We start from the raw sequence: 18,932 nt of genomic DNA on the forward strand, positions 1-18,932 counted from the left end.
ATATTCATATGTATATATGTGTATTCTAGATATAAAGAAAACTTCCTAATTAGGGCAACCTGGAAGTGGAATGAGCTGCTTCAGGATGGGCAGGCCTGGAGTAGGGAGCAAGGTCCCCTTCCTGGGAGAGGTATTCTGGCCAAGGCTGACCATCCCCTTGTCAAACATAGTGTAGATGAGCGTTTTGTTAGGGCGTGAGCGGACTCTGTGATTTCCTCCTTTGAGATTCTGTGGTCATTTGCACTTTCTGAGATGACAGTGTCTATACAAAAGTAAAGATTTTTCCCCCATCCATTTTTTTTTAAATTAAGATTTTTTATTTTTAGTTTATAACACTCAGCTCTGCATGTTTTTGAGTTCCAGATTTTCTTCCTCTCCCTCTCCTTCCCCTTCCCCACCAAGACGTCCTGGAATCTGATATATCTTCTACATATACCTGTGCATTAAACCTACTAACACAGTAGTCAAGTTGTAAAAAAGAATTATGACCAGTGGAATGAATTATGAGAAAGAAGAAACAAAACCAAAAAAAAGGGAGGAAAAAAAGAAAAAAAAAAGAGAGCAAACAATTTGCCTCAATCTGCATTCAGACTCCATAGTTCTTTCTCTGGATGTAGATAACTCTCTCCATCATGAGTCCTTTCCCATCCAGTTTTGACCTTAAGAAGGTAGAAATTGGCAAATTTGTTTAGATGGCCATACAGGTCTCCTTGCTTGTGATTCGGGAATATATCTGGGCTCCTTTTCTGTCAGTCACCACAGGTCTGGTTTATTGGTTCTGCATTCACAGCTTCTACAAAGCTGATGTGGGTGGGTGTGCCCATTCTTCTCATCATTCTGTAGAATAGTAGATTCTGAGTCTTAACAAGGACCTGAGGAGTCACGGACTCTAACCCTTACCTAGAAGATGAATCTTCCCTGTGATCTCCCTGACAAATGGTCACTCAGCCTCTATTCGAAGTCCTCTGGTGACAGGGAACTCATTACCTTATGCTTTATATATGTAGAGAGTGACAGGGAACTCACCCTTTCCATCTGTAGAAAGCATACTTCCTTCCTAAGCAACATAATGCACATTTTTTTCAAGAACAGATTCAAAATAAATTACATTGTCATGTAAATTGGTTTGAAATTGATTGTTCTGTCTGAGCATTGTCCTGTAATCCCAGAGGGGAGAAGAAAACTTAGTGAAACTTGATTCTTTTCCAATTAAAACAACACATCAATTAAGACAGTGCTGATAGCCACACTGGAAGTCCAGATTTCTTGTACTGAAGCCTTAACACACTATGCTGAATTTTCTGATTTTTGTGTGTGTGTTTTTTGATACCAGATTTATATGTGTGTGTATACATAATCTTAAGTGTCACTTATATATATATATATATATATATATATATATATACATATATACGTATATGTATGACAAATAAATGCTTTTTTTTAAAAAGAATTATTGGGTTAGTGAAATAGCTCTGACTTCATTCTTTAAGAGTAATAAGTATTCCAACCCCCTAGGAAACAGCTTAGTAGATCATTACTGTAATTCATTAATGACATCTAGAAATCCTAGTCAGTTCATCTCCCTAAAGCCTAATTAAATCCAGGAAAAAGCTGATCTCCAAAAACTGTGCTGTTGGTCACCAGCGTATTTGGGATGAATGCAACCATCATTTTTGAGTGAGAGGACATGCCATTCAATTTGTTCCATAATTAAATGTTCACTTAATTCCTTCTCTGATGACTCATTCTGGTATGGAGGTGACCCTAGTTTCTCCAACTCTTATATTAGCATATAATTAGCTCTAGCTAACAGGTCCCACTAAACTGCGAAGGCTTCTTAACTTCCCTAGCCAAGTTTAGAGGAATGCGCCTTTGGAATGTCGGCCACCAAGTGAGGATTTTATTTGAACCCTAGCAACTCATAAAATTGTCTCTTAAGGCATGGAGGGATTACGACCTTTGCCAGGGGAGAGGTTATTCGTGCTAAAGGAATCACTAATCTTTGGAAGTATTTGAAATATCAAGCTGAACTAAAATAATTTCCCTAAGAAATGTTAGTTGTTGTAACTCCTGTGCATTTATTTGAAATTTCAAGTTCACTGTCTACAAGACAGATAACAGATATGTGGCATTTAAGGGGGCTGCTTCCCTCTCACTAGATGCCATATCTTTTTGTGTTGTGAGACTGCCTGGAAAGCTCTGAACCACCCATGAATAGTAAGTCTCTTTCCATTAAAAGGAGCTGGAAGAGATCCTAGCTAGCATTCCTTCTGACTTCTGTCTTCTTCCAAGTTCACTGTCCCCTCATCTTGACTTGGTGACCATGTCGCTGTCTATCCTTCCATTCACCTAACTTTGCTCCTTGACAGCGGGGACAGTATCTTTGCCTTCTCTTTTGTGTTCCCAGGGCTTAACACAGTACCTGGCACATAGTAGCCATTTGAATAATACTGGTTAACTGACTTCCTCCTCTTTGTTGGCTTTGAGTACTATTTTGCCCTGTCCCAGCTCCTCTTCAGGCCTTGATTTCCCCAGTATCACCTTTCAGTGTCTTTTCAGGCCCGCTGACCTATCAGCTACTATGCCTGCCACCCTTGGCTTTCAGTGACTACACTTTTCATACATGCATTTCCTCCGCCTGGTGGTCTGATCACATGTGCCCTCTGGACTAGCAGGCAGTACAAGTTCACCCTGGCCAAACTTGCCCCATCTTGGGGAATTTGTTTTGAGTTTTACACTTGCAAATGACACCTCTACTTTAGAATTCTTTTTTTAATGGAATAAGGGCTTCTTGTAAAAAAAAAAAAACAAGTTGTGGAAAGGTGAGGAGAATCAGTGTATTGAAGGTAGAAGAAGGTGATACTGAATACCAAGGGAAAAAGGAGCCCTGAACACTTGGTGCTGACAGATACGAGGCCCTTCTTGAAGAGGAGGAGGCAGCTGCTTGCTCTAAGGAATGGGGAGAGGATTCACAGGTGCCATCTGGGGAGAGAGCATCAGCAATCAGTTGAGCCTTACATGGGCCAGACACTGAGGTGACGAGTACAAAGAACAAAACAATCCCTGCTAAGGAGGGGCTACATTCATTGGGAAAGATAGCAAGGACATATAAAAACATATACCTCCAAGGTAGTGTGGAGGGATGGCACCCCCAGCATGTGGTACTGATGGTTCAAAGCCACAGAGATGGGAGCTGAGAGTTTGATGAATGAGGGTCAGAGAGAGAAAAAGGTAATGAAATGCAAGGAGACTGGGAAGATTGGTTGGACCAGGTGGTGTAGATATTTAAAAAATAAAAAGGGGGATTTTTATTTAATGTTAGAGACTGTAGGAAACCACTGGAGTTTATTGAGTAGGGCGATCCCGTGGTAGGATCTATACCTAAGGGAATCGTTTTGGCATCAGTGTGTAGGATGGACTGGAGTCAGGAGAGACTTCAGGAGGACAGACCAATTAGGGGGCCCTTGGGATAATCTAGGTGGGAGGTCATGAGGGCTTAGCGAAGAGAATGAGAGAGGTCACAATGATAGAAATAGTCAAGTTTGGCAGTGGATTGGACGAAGGGGTGTGAGAGTCCAGGATAATGCTGGGGAGACTGGAGGGGAGACGGTGGTGCTGTTCACCAAAATAGAGAAATCTAGAGAAAGAGAGGGTTTCGGGGGAGAGATAACGAGTTCAACTTTGGTCACGTTGAGTTTAAAATGTGTCTAGGACATTGAGTTTGAAGTGTCCGGGAGGCAACTGGTGATAACAGTACCTGCTAGCTAACATTTGTGTAGTGCTTCCTGTGTGTGAGGCACTGTGCTAAGCGCTTTGATGATGTGGGGAATCTTAGGGCAGAGACTGAGACGAAGTAGTCAGGATGGGAGGAAAAGAACCAGGAGAGAGCAGTCATTCAACAACTACTAAGCACCTGCTGTGTGCCAGGCATGGAGCTAAGGGCAAGGAGTGAGTGTCAGAGGCATCTGAGGGGAAAAGGATAGAAGGTGGGGGGTGTTAGTGACCACCCAGGGAGGGACACTGCGGCAACAACATGCTGAGTGGACACTTATCACAGAGGGGCATGTGTCTGAGGCACGCATCCAGGATGGAACAGACCGTCACCCAAGACTTCCCACTTGAGGTGACTCCCATGGGCACGAGGAATCCAGAAACCACTGCTAAGCGGTGAAGTCTTGGGTAAGAAAAGGAAAACTTCTTTACGACTCTGAATGATTAAAGGCAAGAGTTACAGAAGAAAAGGGGGCATGGGGGAGGTTAAGTGTTAAGAAGATTGTGAGAACAGGATTTGGATTTCTGTTGTTCAGTCATTTCAGGTGTGTCTGACCCTTCGTGACCCCATTTGGGGTTTTCTGGGCAGAGATCCTGGAGAGGTTCACCATTTCTTTCTCCAGCTCATTTTACAGATGAAGAAACTGAGGCAAACAAGGTCAAGTGACTTGCCCAGGGTCACACAGTTAGTAAGTGTCTGAGGCTGGATTTGAACTCAGGAAGATGAATCTTCCAGACCTCAGACCCAGCACTTTATCCACTGTGTCATCTAGCTGCCCCAGTCTCAAAGAAACAACAAAAAAGGTTTTTTTTTGTTTTGTTTTGTTTTTTTCTAGCTCAAAATTCTGTCTCAAGAGCTTGGCACATAGTAGATGTGTATGTATGTAAATGCTTATTTCCTTTCTTTCCCGCTATAGAATAAGTTCTCTAGACATATAGGATTAAAGAGACAGTGAAATTCCAGGGCTGAAGATTTTGGAGTCTTCTATATACAAGTGATAATGAAAGATACACTGATGGTTGTTACCTGAAAGAGTAATCTCCTCTAACAGTGATCGTCTGCACTACTCATTTAACACTTAATCACCTGCCTTCTATTGTTATTTCCACGTTAAAGTGTCTACGTCTTGTTTCCCCAGTGACAGAGTGGGCCCCGAAGAGAGGGCACTTTAGCTTCTCTGTCACCCCTGTTGGGCCTAGAAAAGTGTTGTGCACATGGCAGGGACTGTTTAAATGAAGGTTAGGGGGGCTGATGGATGCCCATGTTTAACGGCCCAAGGGAAGCAGACCTAGAGAGAAGATCAGGAACATGTGGGAAAGAGGCCAGAGTTAGACAGAATTTCAAGGAAGAAGGAGAAGTTAACAGTGTTAAGAGCGATGGTAAGGTCATGAGAGATGAGAAATGGAGAGGCTGTAAGGAAGCTATGCTGACTGCAGTGTTAATCCAATTTACTTTAATTCACGAGGCATTTATGGAATTACAGCTGTGTACAGAACACTCTTGTAGGCACTGGGGAAGAGATCAAATTTAGTTCAAATGTGGTCCCTACCTTTATGGAACTTACTGTCTGGTAGAGGACATGCTATATACATGTACTGATAATACAAATAATACATAAGTAAGTCAAGTCAAGCAGCACCTTAAGTGCACAGAGCCTGGGCCTGGAGTCAGGAGGACATGAGTTCAAATATGATCTCAGACACTTACTAGCTGGGTGACCCTAAGCAAGTCACTTCGCCCTGTTGGCCTCAGTTTTCTCATCTGTAAAATGATCTGGAAAAGGCAATGGCAAACCACTTCAGCATCTCTGCCAAGAAAACTCCACATGGGGTTAGGAAGAACCAGACACAACTGAAATGGCTGAACAGCAGCAGTAACACCATAGACACTATGCTAAGTGCTGGGAAGACAAAGAAAGGCAGAAGACAATCCCTACCCTTGAGGAGCTTATAGTCCAATGGAGAAAGGGACACCAGACTAGGGGTAAAGCGAGGTGATACGTGACTGTCTGGGGCCACCACCAACTAGGGGCATCAGGGAGAGCTTAACAGAGGAAATGGTGTGTGTAAGTTGAGTTTGAAAGCATGGGAGGGTAATCTTAGCTCTGTAATCATGAAACGTAGACTCAATTAGCTTCCTGTTTCATTATTTTTGCTAGACTGCAGAGATCATCAAATTGGACACAATTAGTATCCAGTGGCTTAGAAACTTAAATTAAGTAGATTAGTAAATGACAAATACAGAGGATAAAACTTAGGAAGTAAAATGAGAATTACTTTTCATGTGGAGCTTTGCTATAATGCAGTCTGTGTTTTTTTTTTTTAATTTCATGAGGCCATCCATTCATTCATTTGTTCATTCATTCAGCATACCTTTACTCTGTCTAGGAAGGGAAAAACAAAGAAATATATATATATATATATATATATATATATACATATATATAAATCTTTGTCTTTAGGACTTTGCCTTTTATCAGTCTGTGGCATAAAGAATTTAATTCTCTGGTGATGCCACAAAGAGAGTGGTTTTATTCGCAAATTCATTATATCAGAAAAGACCACAGAAACATGTAATCTAACCCCTTCATTTTCTAGGGGGGAGGGGAGAACCAGGGCCAAGAGAGGAAAGGGATTTGCTGCAGACATAGGAGTCCCCAGGAATGTGTTTCCACCCTTATTGGTGAGGCCTTCCACAGAAGATTCATGCAGTGCAGTGCAGACTCTAGTAGGCTTCCAGCATGTGTACGCTAACAAGTCTGCAGTCCAAGGATGTGCTGGGCAGTGTGCAGGGAAACTCATAAGCAGCAGTATCTCTAGTAGGACATAAGTTTTCTGACCATGGTGACCCATGTAATGGCTAAAAGTACAAAATGGCTGCCAGTCCTATGCGACATTATTAGTTTCAGAAAAGGCGACAGCCTAAGGGGTCAAGGATCATACACTTGTTAGAAATCTTCAGATCTCATGTAACCATTGGTATTATCAGGGTAAGGTGTGTGTCCAGTGACCAGTGAACTGGTACACCATTGGAGGAATAGTCATATCCATTTTGCAATAAATAAAACCCAGGAAGCCTCATAGCAGGACTGAGCCCACAGGATCCCCTTGGAGACTCAGAGGAGGGGGTTGGCAAAGTAGGTTTCATCACATGGCCAAAGGCAATAGGAAACATCCTTTCATGGGATACTTAGTCATCCTACATCATGTTTTTTGTAAGGAACATAAGCCAAAAGACTGTTTAGTAAAATAACAACAATGGCAGAAAGTTAAAAGTAGAGAAGTTACATAAAGAACTTGATGAGATTGTTCAAACCAAGTGTGTGTGTGCATGTGTGCGTGTATCCTGACAATAGGTGTATATGCACACATATAGACACATGTATACTGACCTATTTGTATACATGCACACATACATATACCAACATATATGTACATGTGCACATATACACATACACAGGGCACATATGTGTGTATATGCCCATATACATAAACACAAAATGACATATATATGTGAATAGGAGAGGTTGTCGAAAAATATACTGGAAAACATGGTTTGGGTCGCAAGTTCATGGTTTTATATGCAATTCTCTTTTTTATATATCAAAATGTTCATATTGCTTACATTCATAATGAAAAAGAAAATGTTTAGAAAATGAAAAAGAATAAAGACCTTCAGATTATTCATAAACCTTATACCTCCCTGTCATGAATTTACTGGTCATGGTAAGCATGAAACCACATCATAACAATGAAATTGACTCTCTTAACATACAGAAAATAATTGGTTACTGACATAGGCGCCATTTCAAAATCAGCTGTCTGTGTACAGTCAGGCTATTGGCTACTTAGACCAAAGTTCAATATCAAATGTCAGACTGAACAAAGAATTCAAAGGGGAAAAGAAAACTCATCATGTAATCAGAAGAGTTCCAACCTGACCGTTTTAAACAAGCACTGAAATGGGAAAGTGGGAAGTGAATAAAAGAAAAGAAATTGGCATGGCATAGTGGAAAAAAGGCTGACCTTGGAATCAGGAAAAAATGAGTTCAAGTCTGCCTTTGATAAATATTAGCTCTATGATCATGGGAAATTCACTTAACCTCCTAGGAACTCTAGACAATCTCTCAAGATAGTAAGCAAGTTGCTATTCTATACCACTGGAGGGAATTTTCACATCAGAAGTTCCTGATAAATAATAAATTTTCTTATGTGATTATGTAATAATTATATAAAAACATAATGTATCCTCACAATATAAAGCCAAGAAGATATATCATTGCAAGTGTCATGAAAGATGTCCTGGGCAAAGAACAAATGAGGGAAGAACCCTTTAGGCATTCCTGTTTGTAGATATTGTAGATATTTGTAAATATTGAATGCATCAACCCTTAGAATACTGAAGAGCCTTCTCAGTGAGCTCCATGGCCACTCACAATAATTGGTCTTTTGGTCTCACAAATAGATTATGAGTTCCTTGAAGACAGGGTCTGTCTTTTGCCTCTTTTTGTACTTAACAAATGTTTATGGACTCATCTAGCTCTTCTAGACTACTTCATTTGACATATTAAGACACTGAGGCTCAGAGAAGTCATGTCCTTGCACAAGGATATACCAGGATAGGAACAGGGACAGGAATCACACAGAATAATGTATAGATGAATTGTGATCTGTACCTATAAGGAGCAATCCATCAAAGTATTAAATTTTAGGTGAGACAACATTATCAGGAGAACTTCTTTATGGTAATTAACATATTCTCCTTCCCCACAGCCAAGGGAAATCACTTAGTCAACAACTATGTGCTAGATACCAAGTGAAGTGTTGGGAATACAAATACAAGAGAAGAGACAGTCCCTGTCCTCAAAGAACTTACATTCCAATGGGGGGGGGGGGGAACAACACATGAAAAGAAACTGATAAAGGAGATACCTGGTGCAGGGCTGTAAGAGAGGTATCCAGCTTGCAGTCCAGTGAGGAGATGCTTGGCTCAGCACCCCCTTAAATGCAGTTTCTGTAAGGAGTTATCCAGTGTTGGGAGGGGCTGTAGGGGCAGAGGGGCCTTCTGAGCTGTGAATTCCAGCAGTGACATGATCTCTCAGGATGAAGCATTTTCTGGGGCATGGCATAATCAAGAGTGCAGCCTGATAAAATATGCTTGTTGGTTGGCTTTAGAGATCATCAGTCCAACTACCTCATTTTGCAAGTGAAGAAACTGGGACCAGAGAAATTATGATTTACTAGTTTATCCAGAAAATGTTCCTTTCTGTTATAAAAAATTTGCTCCTGCCTACTGCAAAAAATGGGTGGGGTAGTGGGTGGTGGGTATAGTGCAGGCAGATGAGCATGATAATCTAATATCTGAATTTTCAGAACTACTTAATAGACTTTAAAAAGCATACATTTTTTAGTTGGATACATAATTCCTTTTCCATCTTTAATAAATAAAAGAGATATTGGGAGAATTTCTTTTAGCAAAATTAATTTTCCTCCAATATTTAGATTCTTCCTAGGTTCTTTTGTAGTTATTTTTCTGCCATTTGCCATTTCCCATAAAAGGAAGCATTTCTTTTATGAAGTCTTGGGATGCCACTACTCTCATCCTATATATTTGTATTATCAATTAGAAGTGGGTTTTTTCAATTATACCTTTCAAATCCCTCTTCAAAGTTTCTTCTCTAGTTTCAGTTAATCTTAGACATAATGGATGTATGGATTTCTCAAGGCTCCTGCCTTGTCTAGGGCGTTAATCCTTTATCATATATCATTCTTATGAAATCCCAGCTGCCAAGTATATTAGTTGTTTCTTTTGTTTAAGGGGATAAAGTTGGGGAGTGGTGACTTGAATTGTTATTTATCTGTCCTAATGGAAGGAAGCATTTGGACAGAGAATATAAAACATTGTCCAGAGCTTTCCTTCAGCTTTGAGCCTAGGAAGCAAAAGACGACATGAAATAGAGATGAAGGGAGTCTCCAGGAAGAGCCTGGTAATTGAAATAATAAATTTAGCTCTCCTTTCCTCCTCCTTTTATGAATATTGCCTGCTCTCCCTTTTTGCTTTTATACCAATGGGCAACAAGACATTGCTGAGAAAGTCAGTCTTGTCTTTTGGATTCTAGGTTGCAAAGGCAGAAGGTAAACAATATTTTACTAAGGAAGCTGTTCCCTGGTAACCGAAGGGAAGTTTTCCTGGAGAATGTGGGGAGCAAGATAGACTCACCTAATGATCTTTAGGAAGTGGTTCCTCAGACTGTGAGCTCTTTGAGGAATAGACTGTTTTTGTCTTTCCTTGTAGCGCCGGAATGCAGCACATCATCTGGCACATAGTGGGTGCTTAACAAACAATTGTTGCCTCAGCTTGACTCGGCCTCCCAAACATAGGGGATTTAGAATGAACTATCAATGCATGGGTGGATTGGGTGGTGTATCTGACCTCTGCTTATCTCTGGTTTGTTCTGCTGCCTGGGGTATTCAAGGTGGGATGGGGCACAATTCTTCCACTAAACAGGGATGCGAGCCACCATCACTACTTAGCTGACAATGAGGCAGAGGACTTCTTGGATTCCCAAGGAAGGATGGAATTACGGTAGGATATTTGTGAAGGGTTCAAGAGAGAAATAAGAATTATGAGCGTAGAATTTATGGTCTGCTTAGCAGAAATAATTGGCAGAATAGAAAAACTTGGATCCACAGCGGCAAGTCTCATCAAAGAAACAAAAGAGAGAACATCTGATTAGGAACACAAATGCACAGAAGTGAAAGATAATCTGGAAGAAGAGAAGCAGAAAGCAATTAAGAAAACGTGTTCTCTTTACAATCAAAACATACTGATCTTGAATACAAGATGTGGCAAGAGAACTTAAGGATTTATAGGTTTCTCAGAAAAATATAAGTGAAAAAATCTGAAAACCATATTGCAAGAAGTAATACAAGAAAACTACTTGTACCATTGAAAGAGAAACAAAGTCCCATATGAAGACTATTGATTCCTGCCGCCCGCCAGGGAAAAAACAAACAAAATAATCTATGTTGCAAAGTGTAAGACATGTGGTGGTTAAATTAACAGTTCTAAGTGATAGGAGAAACGTCTTAAAATATAGAGGAATTTCTTATAACATAAGCATATTTTGTAACCACCAGAAACCACAGAAAAGAATGGAACAATATATTCTGAAGATCAGAGGAGCTCAAGATGCTACCTAAGGTGACATACCTTGGAGACTTCACCCCAAACATCAGTGACAAAAGATGGGTCATTCAATAAAGGGGAGGCGTTTGAAGCATGGCTACCAAAAAAAAATCAAACACAAGCAGGTCATTTGCTTTGCCCCAACCGTGTACTTACTTTTAAAAATATTTTGATAATTTTATTTCAGCATAATTGGTTTCCTTTGTAGTCATATGTATTTTATTTTTATGGCTTTAAAGGCATGATCCTGAGAAGGGAGTCCATAGCGATCAGGAGATTGCCAAAGGGGCCCATGATATCAGTAAGGTTAAGAACCTTCGATCTAGTCTAATTGACTTTTTTTTCAGGGGAGGAAACTGAGGTCCAGAGAGTTAACATGACTCACCCAAGGTTGCACATGTAACTTAATAAAGACAAGCTTTTCTTCTCATCATTGAGCTTGACATTCATAGGCTATAAAATAAGCCCATAGTGAAACTTTACTATGGCCAGGGTCCTACTCAAAATTAATGAAAAGTCTAAACTGCTGAATATTTTTGAAGAAATACAATTTTGGTGCCTTTCTCATCCATATAATTAACAATTTAGTTGTGGCTATGCTGTATTTATTTACTTTGAAATGGTTAATCATCCTCCCATGCTTGTTTCGACTATTGATATGTTTGGTAAACTTTTTTCCCCTGGTGCTAAGATGAATTTTGTTTTTAATAACCCATCTTCCCTTGCCTCCATCCCTATTGGGACTTTATTTGCACATGAGTGCTCTGGTTTTTAGAAGAGTCTTAGTTATTACTAATTCTGAGTTAGTAGGATCCCAGCCTTTTCACAGTTTAACTGTAATAGATTTGCAAATCAAGAAATGGTGCTACACTTTGTTTCTCTGAATACAATAATTAAATTTTTGTGGAAAATCATTTATTTTTAATAGTATTTACATAGATGAGCAACCCTTCCAAAAGTATCGTACTAACTTGATGGACCTTCTTGCATTCATTTTCCAAGATGGAGCTTAGGCAATCCAATGAGGGAAATTTAAAGTTGTTACAGAGCAATGGTAGTCTTCATAATGGCCTTCCAAACAAAAAGTAATTGATGTAAGTTTTCAACTGTAGTATGGATTTGAAACAATTATCTCAGTTATATCCTCCAAAGATGTGTTCTTTTGGAAGGCGAGAAATGGCCCGAGAAGAAGGTTCACAGAATCTCTTCTCTCCCACTGCTAGTTCTGTAACTCCTCTTCTCACTCTTTGTTTTTATTTGTAATTATGTAAAGCTGTTATCCCACTAGGGTATTTGAAGCTTGATGCCAGAAACATTGTGACTTTTGGCAACTTCTACCGCTTGCTGCTGCTTTTCCACTTTCGCTTTCCCCTAGAGTGGGAAGGTAGGGGTTGTAGAGATGAGAAAAAGAAAAGATTCCTTACTGGGAATTAAATAAGAGTAGAAGGGCACAGTTTCTTTGAGTATAGCCCCTTCTTTGCATGAATATTCTTTGAGATTAAGAGAGTATAACATTTTATAATTAATTTTGGTAAAATAAGGATGGAGTTGGACCTTTTGTTCAAGGTCCAAATTTAATTTGAATGAAACATAACATAATTGGGATTTGAAAAACTCAGTTAACTTTTAGTTTTAGATGTTTTTCTCTGTATTCGAACTAGATGCAAAATTGTCAACATTGCTGAATAAATGGGACATTTCTTACAAAAAATAGGTTCACTAACCACTTAGTATAAGAACTTGTGCTTGGGATTGCCACACTGATGCTGCCAGTTCAGGTGGTCTTTGAGCTTTTCCCAGCAGGAATTCCATTCTTTTCTTTCACTGAATCATTTTTTTTCTAGCCACATTTTGAGAAAATCTGGAGAATCCATATCCCTTCCCCTCCCCAGAACTTATCATCACCCCCGTTGCCACCATTGTTACCACCACCGATTCAGAAATGTTTCTAAGTAATTTCCTTCTCAAATTTCCTATTCCAGAACCCCACCTATTTGCACCTAGTGACATCTCCAAAAAGAAGAGAGAAATAGAAAAAAAAAGTTACCAACTTTCACCATGGATTGTCCCTCTAATGCCATATTATCTTTGCTTTTGATGTCATCCACTGAATATGAATGGTTTATTTCTTACATGCCAACAGAAGGCCCCAAGAAATTATATTTTTTAAAAGGTGATAATATAGAATAGATCTTTGTTAGCCAAATTTATAAGTGTATTTAGTAATGTTTCAAATTCTGAAGAAAGTGGCATCTTTAGGATAGCCAGATCTGGAAAGAAATTTTTCTTTGTAAAAATGAGCTCTAAGGGACATAGTTTTAAGTTCAAGGAATAGATCTGTTTTTTAAAACAAAATTAGATAGTACTTTATTCTTTAGAGTTTGAAAAAAGTCATTTTGGACAAGACCTTATGTCTGGAGACATACAAATGTTTTTATATCTGTACATACACTGGATATGTGCTCACTATAAAAATCATTATTTCCTCGGTTGTCTGTTTGTACCTTGCCCAAAATGACATTTTTCAAACTGTTGATACTTTCATCTGATTATTTCAGTTTGACTTGCCCTATTTTTAGTAGTCTGTGGGCAGGGGAAACAAGCCAGTGGTACCATGTGGTAATAATATAATCTGGGTCTTTTTGTGTGAACTAGGTTGTTGCTCGCACAGTGGGTAGAGGTTGTTCTTAAATTCCTTCTAGGTCATTAATGTATGTCAGAGCTTGTGCTCTGCTTAGCAAAACCTTTGAGAAGCATTTTCCTGTGAAAGACCAGATAGGTGGAGGATCCCCATAGACAGGCCGTGTATTTAAATGTTCCCATTGTGAAGTTTCATTGTACCAATTGCATTGATCTCTGGAACGTCAGAGGGTCTCTATTGTGAGATGCTCTGTCCTTCAGAAGAGATTGCCTTAGGCATTCACATACCAAAAATAAACTAGGTGAAGAATGCACATTGCCTATGTTACAGTGTACAGCTGGATTGGCAACAATTGGCTAGGTTTCAGTACATTGGATAGATCCTTAATTGAGAACAGAGAGGAAGATATGGGTAACAGTGGCAGGGAACAAGAAGATGCAGGTAGGAGTAGCTGGAGTGATGAGGACGCAGATCCATAGACACGTTGAAATATCATCCATGAATCCAGCTGAACCTTTTAAAAACTGTATCATGAAATTGAACTTAATAATTAATGCAGTTGATGGCAACAAATATCAACTTTGAAATTTTAAAAACCACTTGGCATTTTCCCTTTTCCTTACTCTTTCTAAGCTTGTTACCGATTCATGATGATGTTTGTTACTTAAAATTCAGAAACGAACAAAACATTCTTGCAACAGCAGTTAAAATGGGTCCTCACTAAAGATCACATGATGATAATAATAGTGATTATTAGACACAACAGCTTGATGATCATGAATAAATATTTCCACTACAGAGATTCCTGGAGACCATCTTTTGAGAGGTCACAATTTGCATTGATGAAATGCATCAAATAGGAACACCTACATGGACAAAATCAAAAAATCTGTGGAAAGAATGGCAGTACTGTCATCTGTTCCTTGATTCTTGCCAGTCAACAAAGATTTATAGCTACCTTGATTGTTTTGATAATGATTTATCAGTCTCTTTGCACCAAAGTCTGCCCTTACATCTAACATTAAGTCCCCAGCCCATTAACTGTAGTTTGTCCAAATATACACAGGCACATGTATGTGTATGTCTGTATATATGGACAGCTTTCTCTTTCCTCTTTCACAGTCCATAACACAGTTCTGGGATTATTGGTAGATACTGAAAAGAATTTAGGATTGATTGGCTATAGCTTCTTTCTTTCCTTAATCTTGATCTATGAGGGCTTTTGGTTGTTTGTTTACTTCAACTCTAGAAAAATAAAGTGCTATGCATGTTCAAACTCTCATTCCAAGATACTTCAGAAATAATATGTTCCATGGCACAGACCCCAAATTAAATGCAGCTCGAGAAATGTGTGTTTCTTTAAGTCTGACTTAAAGATTGGCAGCATACTCCCTATATTTGGAGGTATTGTTACCACTAAGGTGAAAAAAGAATGATGTATGGAGAAGCCACCAAGTGCTCCCTCTGTAAGTTCTTAGGAATTTAAGTGATGTGGTTGGAGCTCAATTGGGTGTTGGTTTAGGGGCTCAGGAAACACAGACAAGTGTCCAGGGAGGTTCAGCTGGGAAATGTGGAGTATCAACAGTAACTTTTACCTGCTTCACTGTTATGCCCAAGGTCAGTTGTGGTGAGGGTCATATGCATGTGTTTTCCCCCATTCTTTGAACATCTTTTCTGAGGTTGTCTGAGGACCCAGTGGTGTACAAACTTTGGCAGTACAGGAGCCAAGAAGATATGTCATGATGTAGTCTATTGTGTGTCTGTCCTTGCTCCTCTCATGTGCAAGCCCATAGAGATGTTTCTTCAGGTGGTTTATAGGAGTCTGGTCTCTTAAATATGGACAGAAAAGTCAGGTGATTCCAAAAAGAAAACCTTTTACATTTTTAATAGGGCTTAAATCAGACTCCTTTTTCTCAAGAGTCAGGTATTCAACCCATAATCGTATATGTGTGTTGAATTATTCTGCCACGTAATAATTTGTATATTCAATTAGCAGAAATCATCTGATTTTTAAAGAGTTCACATTTTCAGTAATTTAGCTACTCTTTTAAAACTTGACCTAATTAGTCAAGAATGGGAACTTGGTAAGTAATTGGAATCTAAATAGCCACTCCTCTGAGTGGGTCAGAATTAACTTTATGGACTTATTCTCTGTGCTTTGAATCAGAGAAATGTTTTGCATTATCTTTTGTCTTTTAAATGAATGCTTGTGGATATATTAGCTAAGGGGTATGACCAATAACAGAATGTAATCATATCCAAGTCTTCACATCCTTATTGTCTTTTCTAACAACTAAAAACACTGCTCACCATTAGTTTTTGAAAGGATTTAGCCTATAGATGTAAAATTTAAATATCTAACCATCTGCCATTTGTAATATTAGACCCATCCCACTTTCATAAAGGTCCATTTCTAATTTTATTCAACAGCTCTTGCAGTCAACACATATGTACTCATAACTTTGTAGTCCGTGGGGTGGATGGATGCAGTTGGCCATCTATCAATAAATACTGAAGTTAGGATAAGTGGCCTCACTCTGTACCTTCACCACTGTGCTTGTGAAGACCAGGACATTGGTCTCTTTCCCTCTCTGTTTTCCCTTCCATTCCCCCTGCTCTTTTCCCTCACCTTCTTTCTGTCTTCCTTGTGCCTTTCCTCTCCCTCTCTTCTCCCTTCCCTCTCTTCCTTCCTCTTTTTCTGTCTTCCTCCCTTCCATCTTCCTTCTCTGCCTCCTTTCCTTCTCTTCTTCCCCTTGCATGGCTGGTGAGGTGAAATAGATCTGACTTTTTTTTTTCCTAAAGAGGATATTGGATTTTTATTTATATTTTAGAAGAAATTAAGATCTAATCCTTTCAAAATTTGGATGTGATGATTGTTAATTTTGTGACTAAGATACATCCGACTTGCCTGTGGATATAATGAAGCTCTTCGCAAATTATTACTTATTTTTCATTAACTAAACTTTAAGCTTGATTCTTAGCACATTACTAGATATGATACTATTATAAGACATTGGAAAGTTTTTTTTCTTGTAAAAGTATAAGCACTGTGTAGTACCTTCAAATGCATTCTAGGTGAGAATAAGTGAATATGTACTAGTTTTCTTGCAAAATAAAGAGTTATAAGAATGTCTCTCTTCATTCTCTGTTTACATCCTGAAAATTCAGTCCAGTTTTGCATTATTTTATCCTTCTTATATATTTATCAACTTACTTGTTTTAACTTAGCCCCGAGGTTTTGAAGAGTGAGCCATATGGGGAGAAGGCTGATATCTGGGCTGCAGGCTGCATCCTCTACCAGATGGCAACACTGAACCCTCCCTTCTACAGTACCAACATGCTTTCCTTAGCGACGAAAGTAAGCATTTTTATCTGAGCAAACTCGTCTCGGGGTTCTTGGAGGGGTAGCGCTTTCCCTCTAAGAGAAATGCATATGATTTTAAGAGATTGTCAAGAGATGAGGTTTATTAAATTATATGTAAAGGTACCTTAACTTTTCTCCTATCTTCTAATAATCACATATCACCTACAGCTGTAATACATCTCTCTATAATTTAAATTAAAAAATTCAGCCTCCCAAATTATATTTAGAAAATTATGTTGAAATTCAGTTCATCTCAGATTTTATTTTAATATAGGTATGAATTTAATTATATCATAAGTTGAAACCCACCTTTTCAGATGTGTTGTTCAACTACAGTAGTTTATTGATAGGATATGATATGGTATGATAATGATATAATATAATATAATATAATACAATACAATATAACACAACATAACATAAAGTTTGTGGTGCTGATTATCCCTGACTGCTTCGACTTTATAATTCTTCTATGTTGTCTTAAATGTCCCGCCAAAGAAAAATATGAACGTTTTCCTAGGGAAGATGGACTATATTCCCCATTTAACCTATTCTGTTTCTTTTGCAGATAGTAGAGGCAGTGTATGAACCAGTCCAAGAAGGGATCTACTCTGAAAAAGTGACAGTTGTAATCAGCAGGTAATTTAGTTATGGATTTTCATGGATTTTTACAGAGAGAGACCACAAGGGGGCCACTCACCCCCAACAGCCTTTTGTATTGATTGGTAAATGATGAAGAAGTGACCCCCGTACACTTAAATTGTTAATATCACATAATGATGAATATTGCCAGCTACTAATTTATTGAAAATAGTTATTACAATTCAGCTCCAATTAGCTGACTAATCCAAGTTTTTTTTTTAATTTAAAATTATGTTTTATTTAAATGAACTTTACAATCATCAACAAACCAGTATTTCAGTAAACGAAGAAGAACCAAAAAAAAAAAAAGATCGCAGATGAAGCCATACTTTGTTATGTGTCATTTTAATCATAGTTAGCTTAACACACTGGTCATTAAATTGCCTGGTTTGCTTTTGTCCCCTTTAAACCTTCTTTTCCTTGTCTCCTATGTGCATTTTCATTGTCTTATAAATGTTAGTGGTTGCATCTGTAACACTCCCCGCTAACTCAGTCGATACAAAATAATTTATTCAGGGCCTATTGTGTACCGGGCGCTGTGCTCTTCCCTCTCCTCCTTATTCCCCAAAGAAGTCTTCCGTTATAAAAGACAAACCAACACGAGAATAATCAAGCCAAAAAATTCAGCCTGTTGGCTGTGTCTGAAAACTCTGCCTGATTCCGGCGCTCTCTGGCCATCCCCTCTGCCGAGACGTGGATGACCCGCTTCACTTTGTTCGGTTGATGTGCCCCAGTAGATGGGCACCCGTTTTGTTTTCAATTCTTTGCCACATTAAAAGGGGGAAAATAACAGCACCTCCTTTCCAGGGTTGTTGTGAGGATCCAATGAGAGAATATTCATAAGGCGCTTAGCGGCGTGCCAGGCACATAGCAAACCCTGTACACGTTTCATCTGTTATTGTCTTGGTCTGTTTGTTCTTGGTGTGTTGTTATTGCGTACACGTTTCTCTGGAACTGCCCCCTTCACTATTTCTTACGATAAGGGGTTATTTCAATACATCGACATCCCAGGATTTGTTCAGCCCTTCCCCGGCGGATGGGGACCCCTCCCTTTGCTGTTTTCTGAGAGCGCTTTGTCCGGGTCTCTCTTTGGTCTTGCACGTAGTAGGCGCTTAATAAACATTGATTGAATTGTTTGCTTTTAGGACGGGTTTCTTTTTTTGACAATCTTCTTTAAAACAAAATAGATAATAGATTCTCCAGAGACGTCAAGAATATCTACATATGTGTATGTGTATATACAGTATGTGTGTATGCGTGTATATAAATATATATATATGTTACATATATGTGTGTAAATACATTCTTCTCATAGCTAGCTG

The 18,932-nt window shown here is 38.9% G+C and overlaps 1 protein-coding gene across 5 annotated transcripts in view; it reads left to right on the forward strand.

Annotated features, from left to right (window-relative positions):
• Positions 1 to 18,932, forward strand: part of NEK10 (NIMA related kinase 10) — a 202,775-nt gene that overhangs the window by 110,759 nt on the left and 73,084 nt on the right. For all 5 annotated transcript variants that reach the window (XM_036760443.1, XM_036760441.1, XM_036760442.1 and 2 more), the window contains exons 23-24: positions 16,833 to 16,962; positions 17,537 to 17,607. In XM_036760443.1, coding sequence (XP_036616338.1) covers positions 16,833 to 16,962; positions 17,537 to 17,607 — 201 coding nt within the window. The remainder of the gene's footprint in view (positions 1 to 16,832; positions 16,963 to 17,536; positions 17,608 to 18,932) is intronic.

The sequence above is a fragment of the Trichosurus vulpecula genome, chromosome 5 (genome assembly GCF_011100635.1).
Source record: "Trichosurus vulpecula isolate mTriVul1 chromosome 5, mTriVul1.pri, whole genome shotgun sequence".
Classification (NCBI taxonomy): Eukaryota; Metazoa; Chordata; class Mammalia; order Diprotodontia; family Phalangeridae; genus Trichosurus; species Trichosurus vulpecula.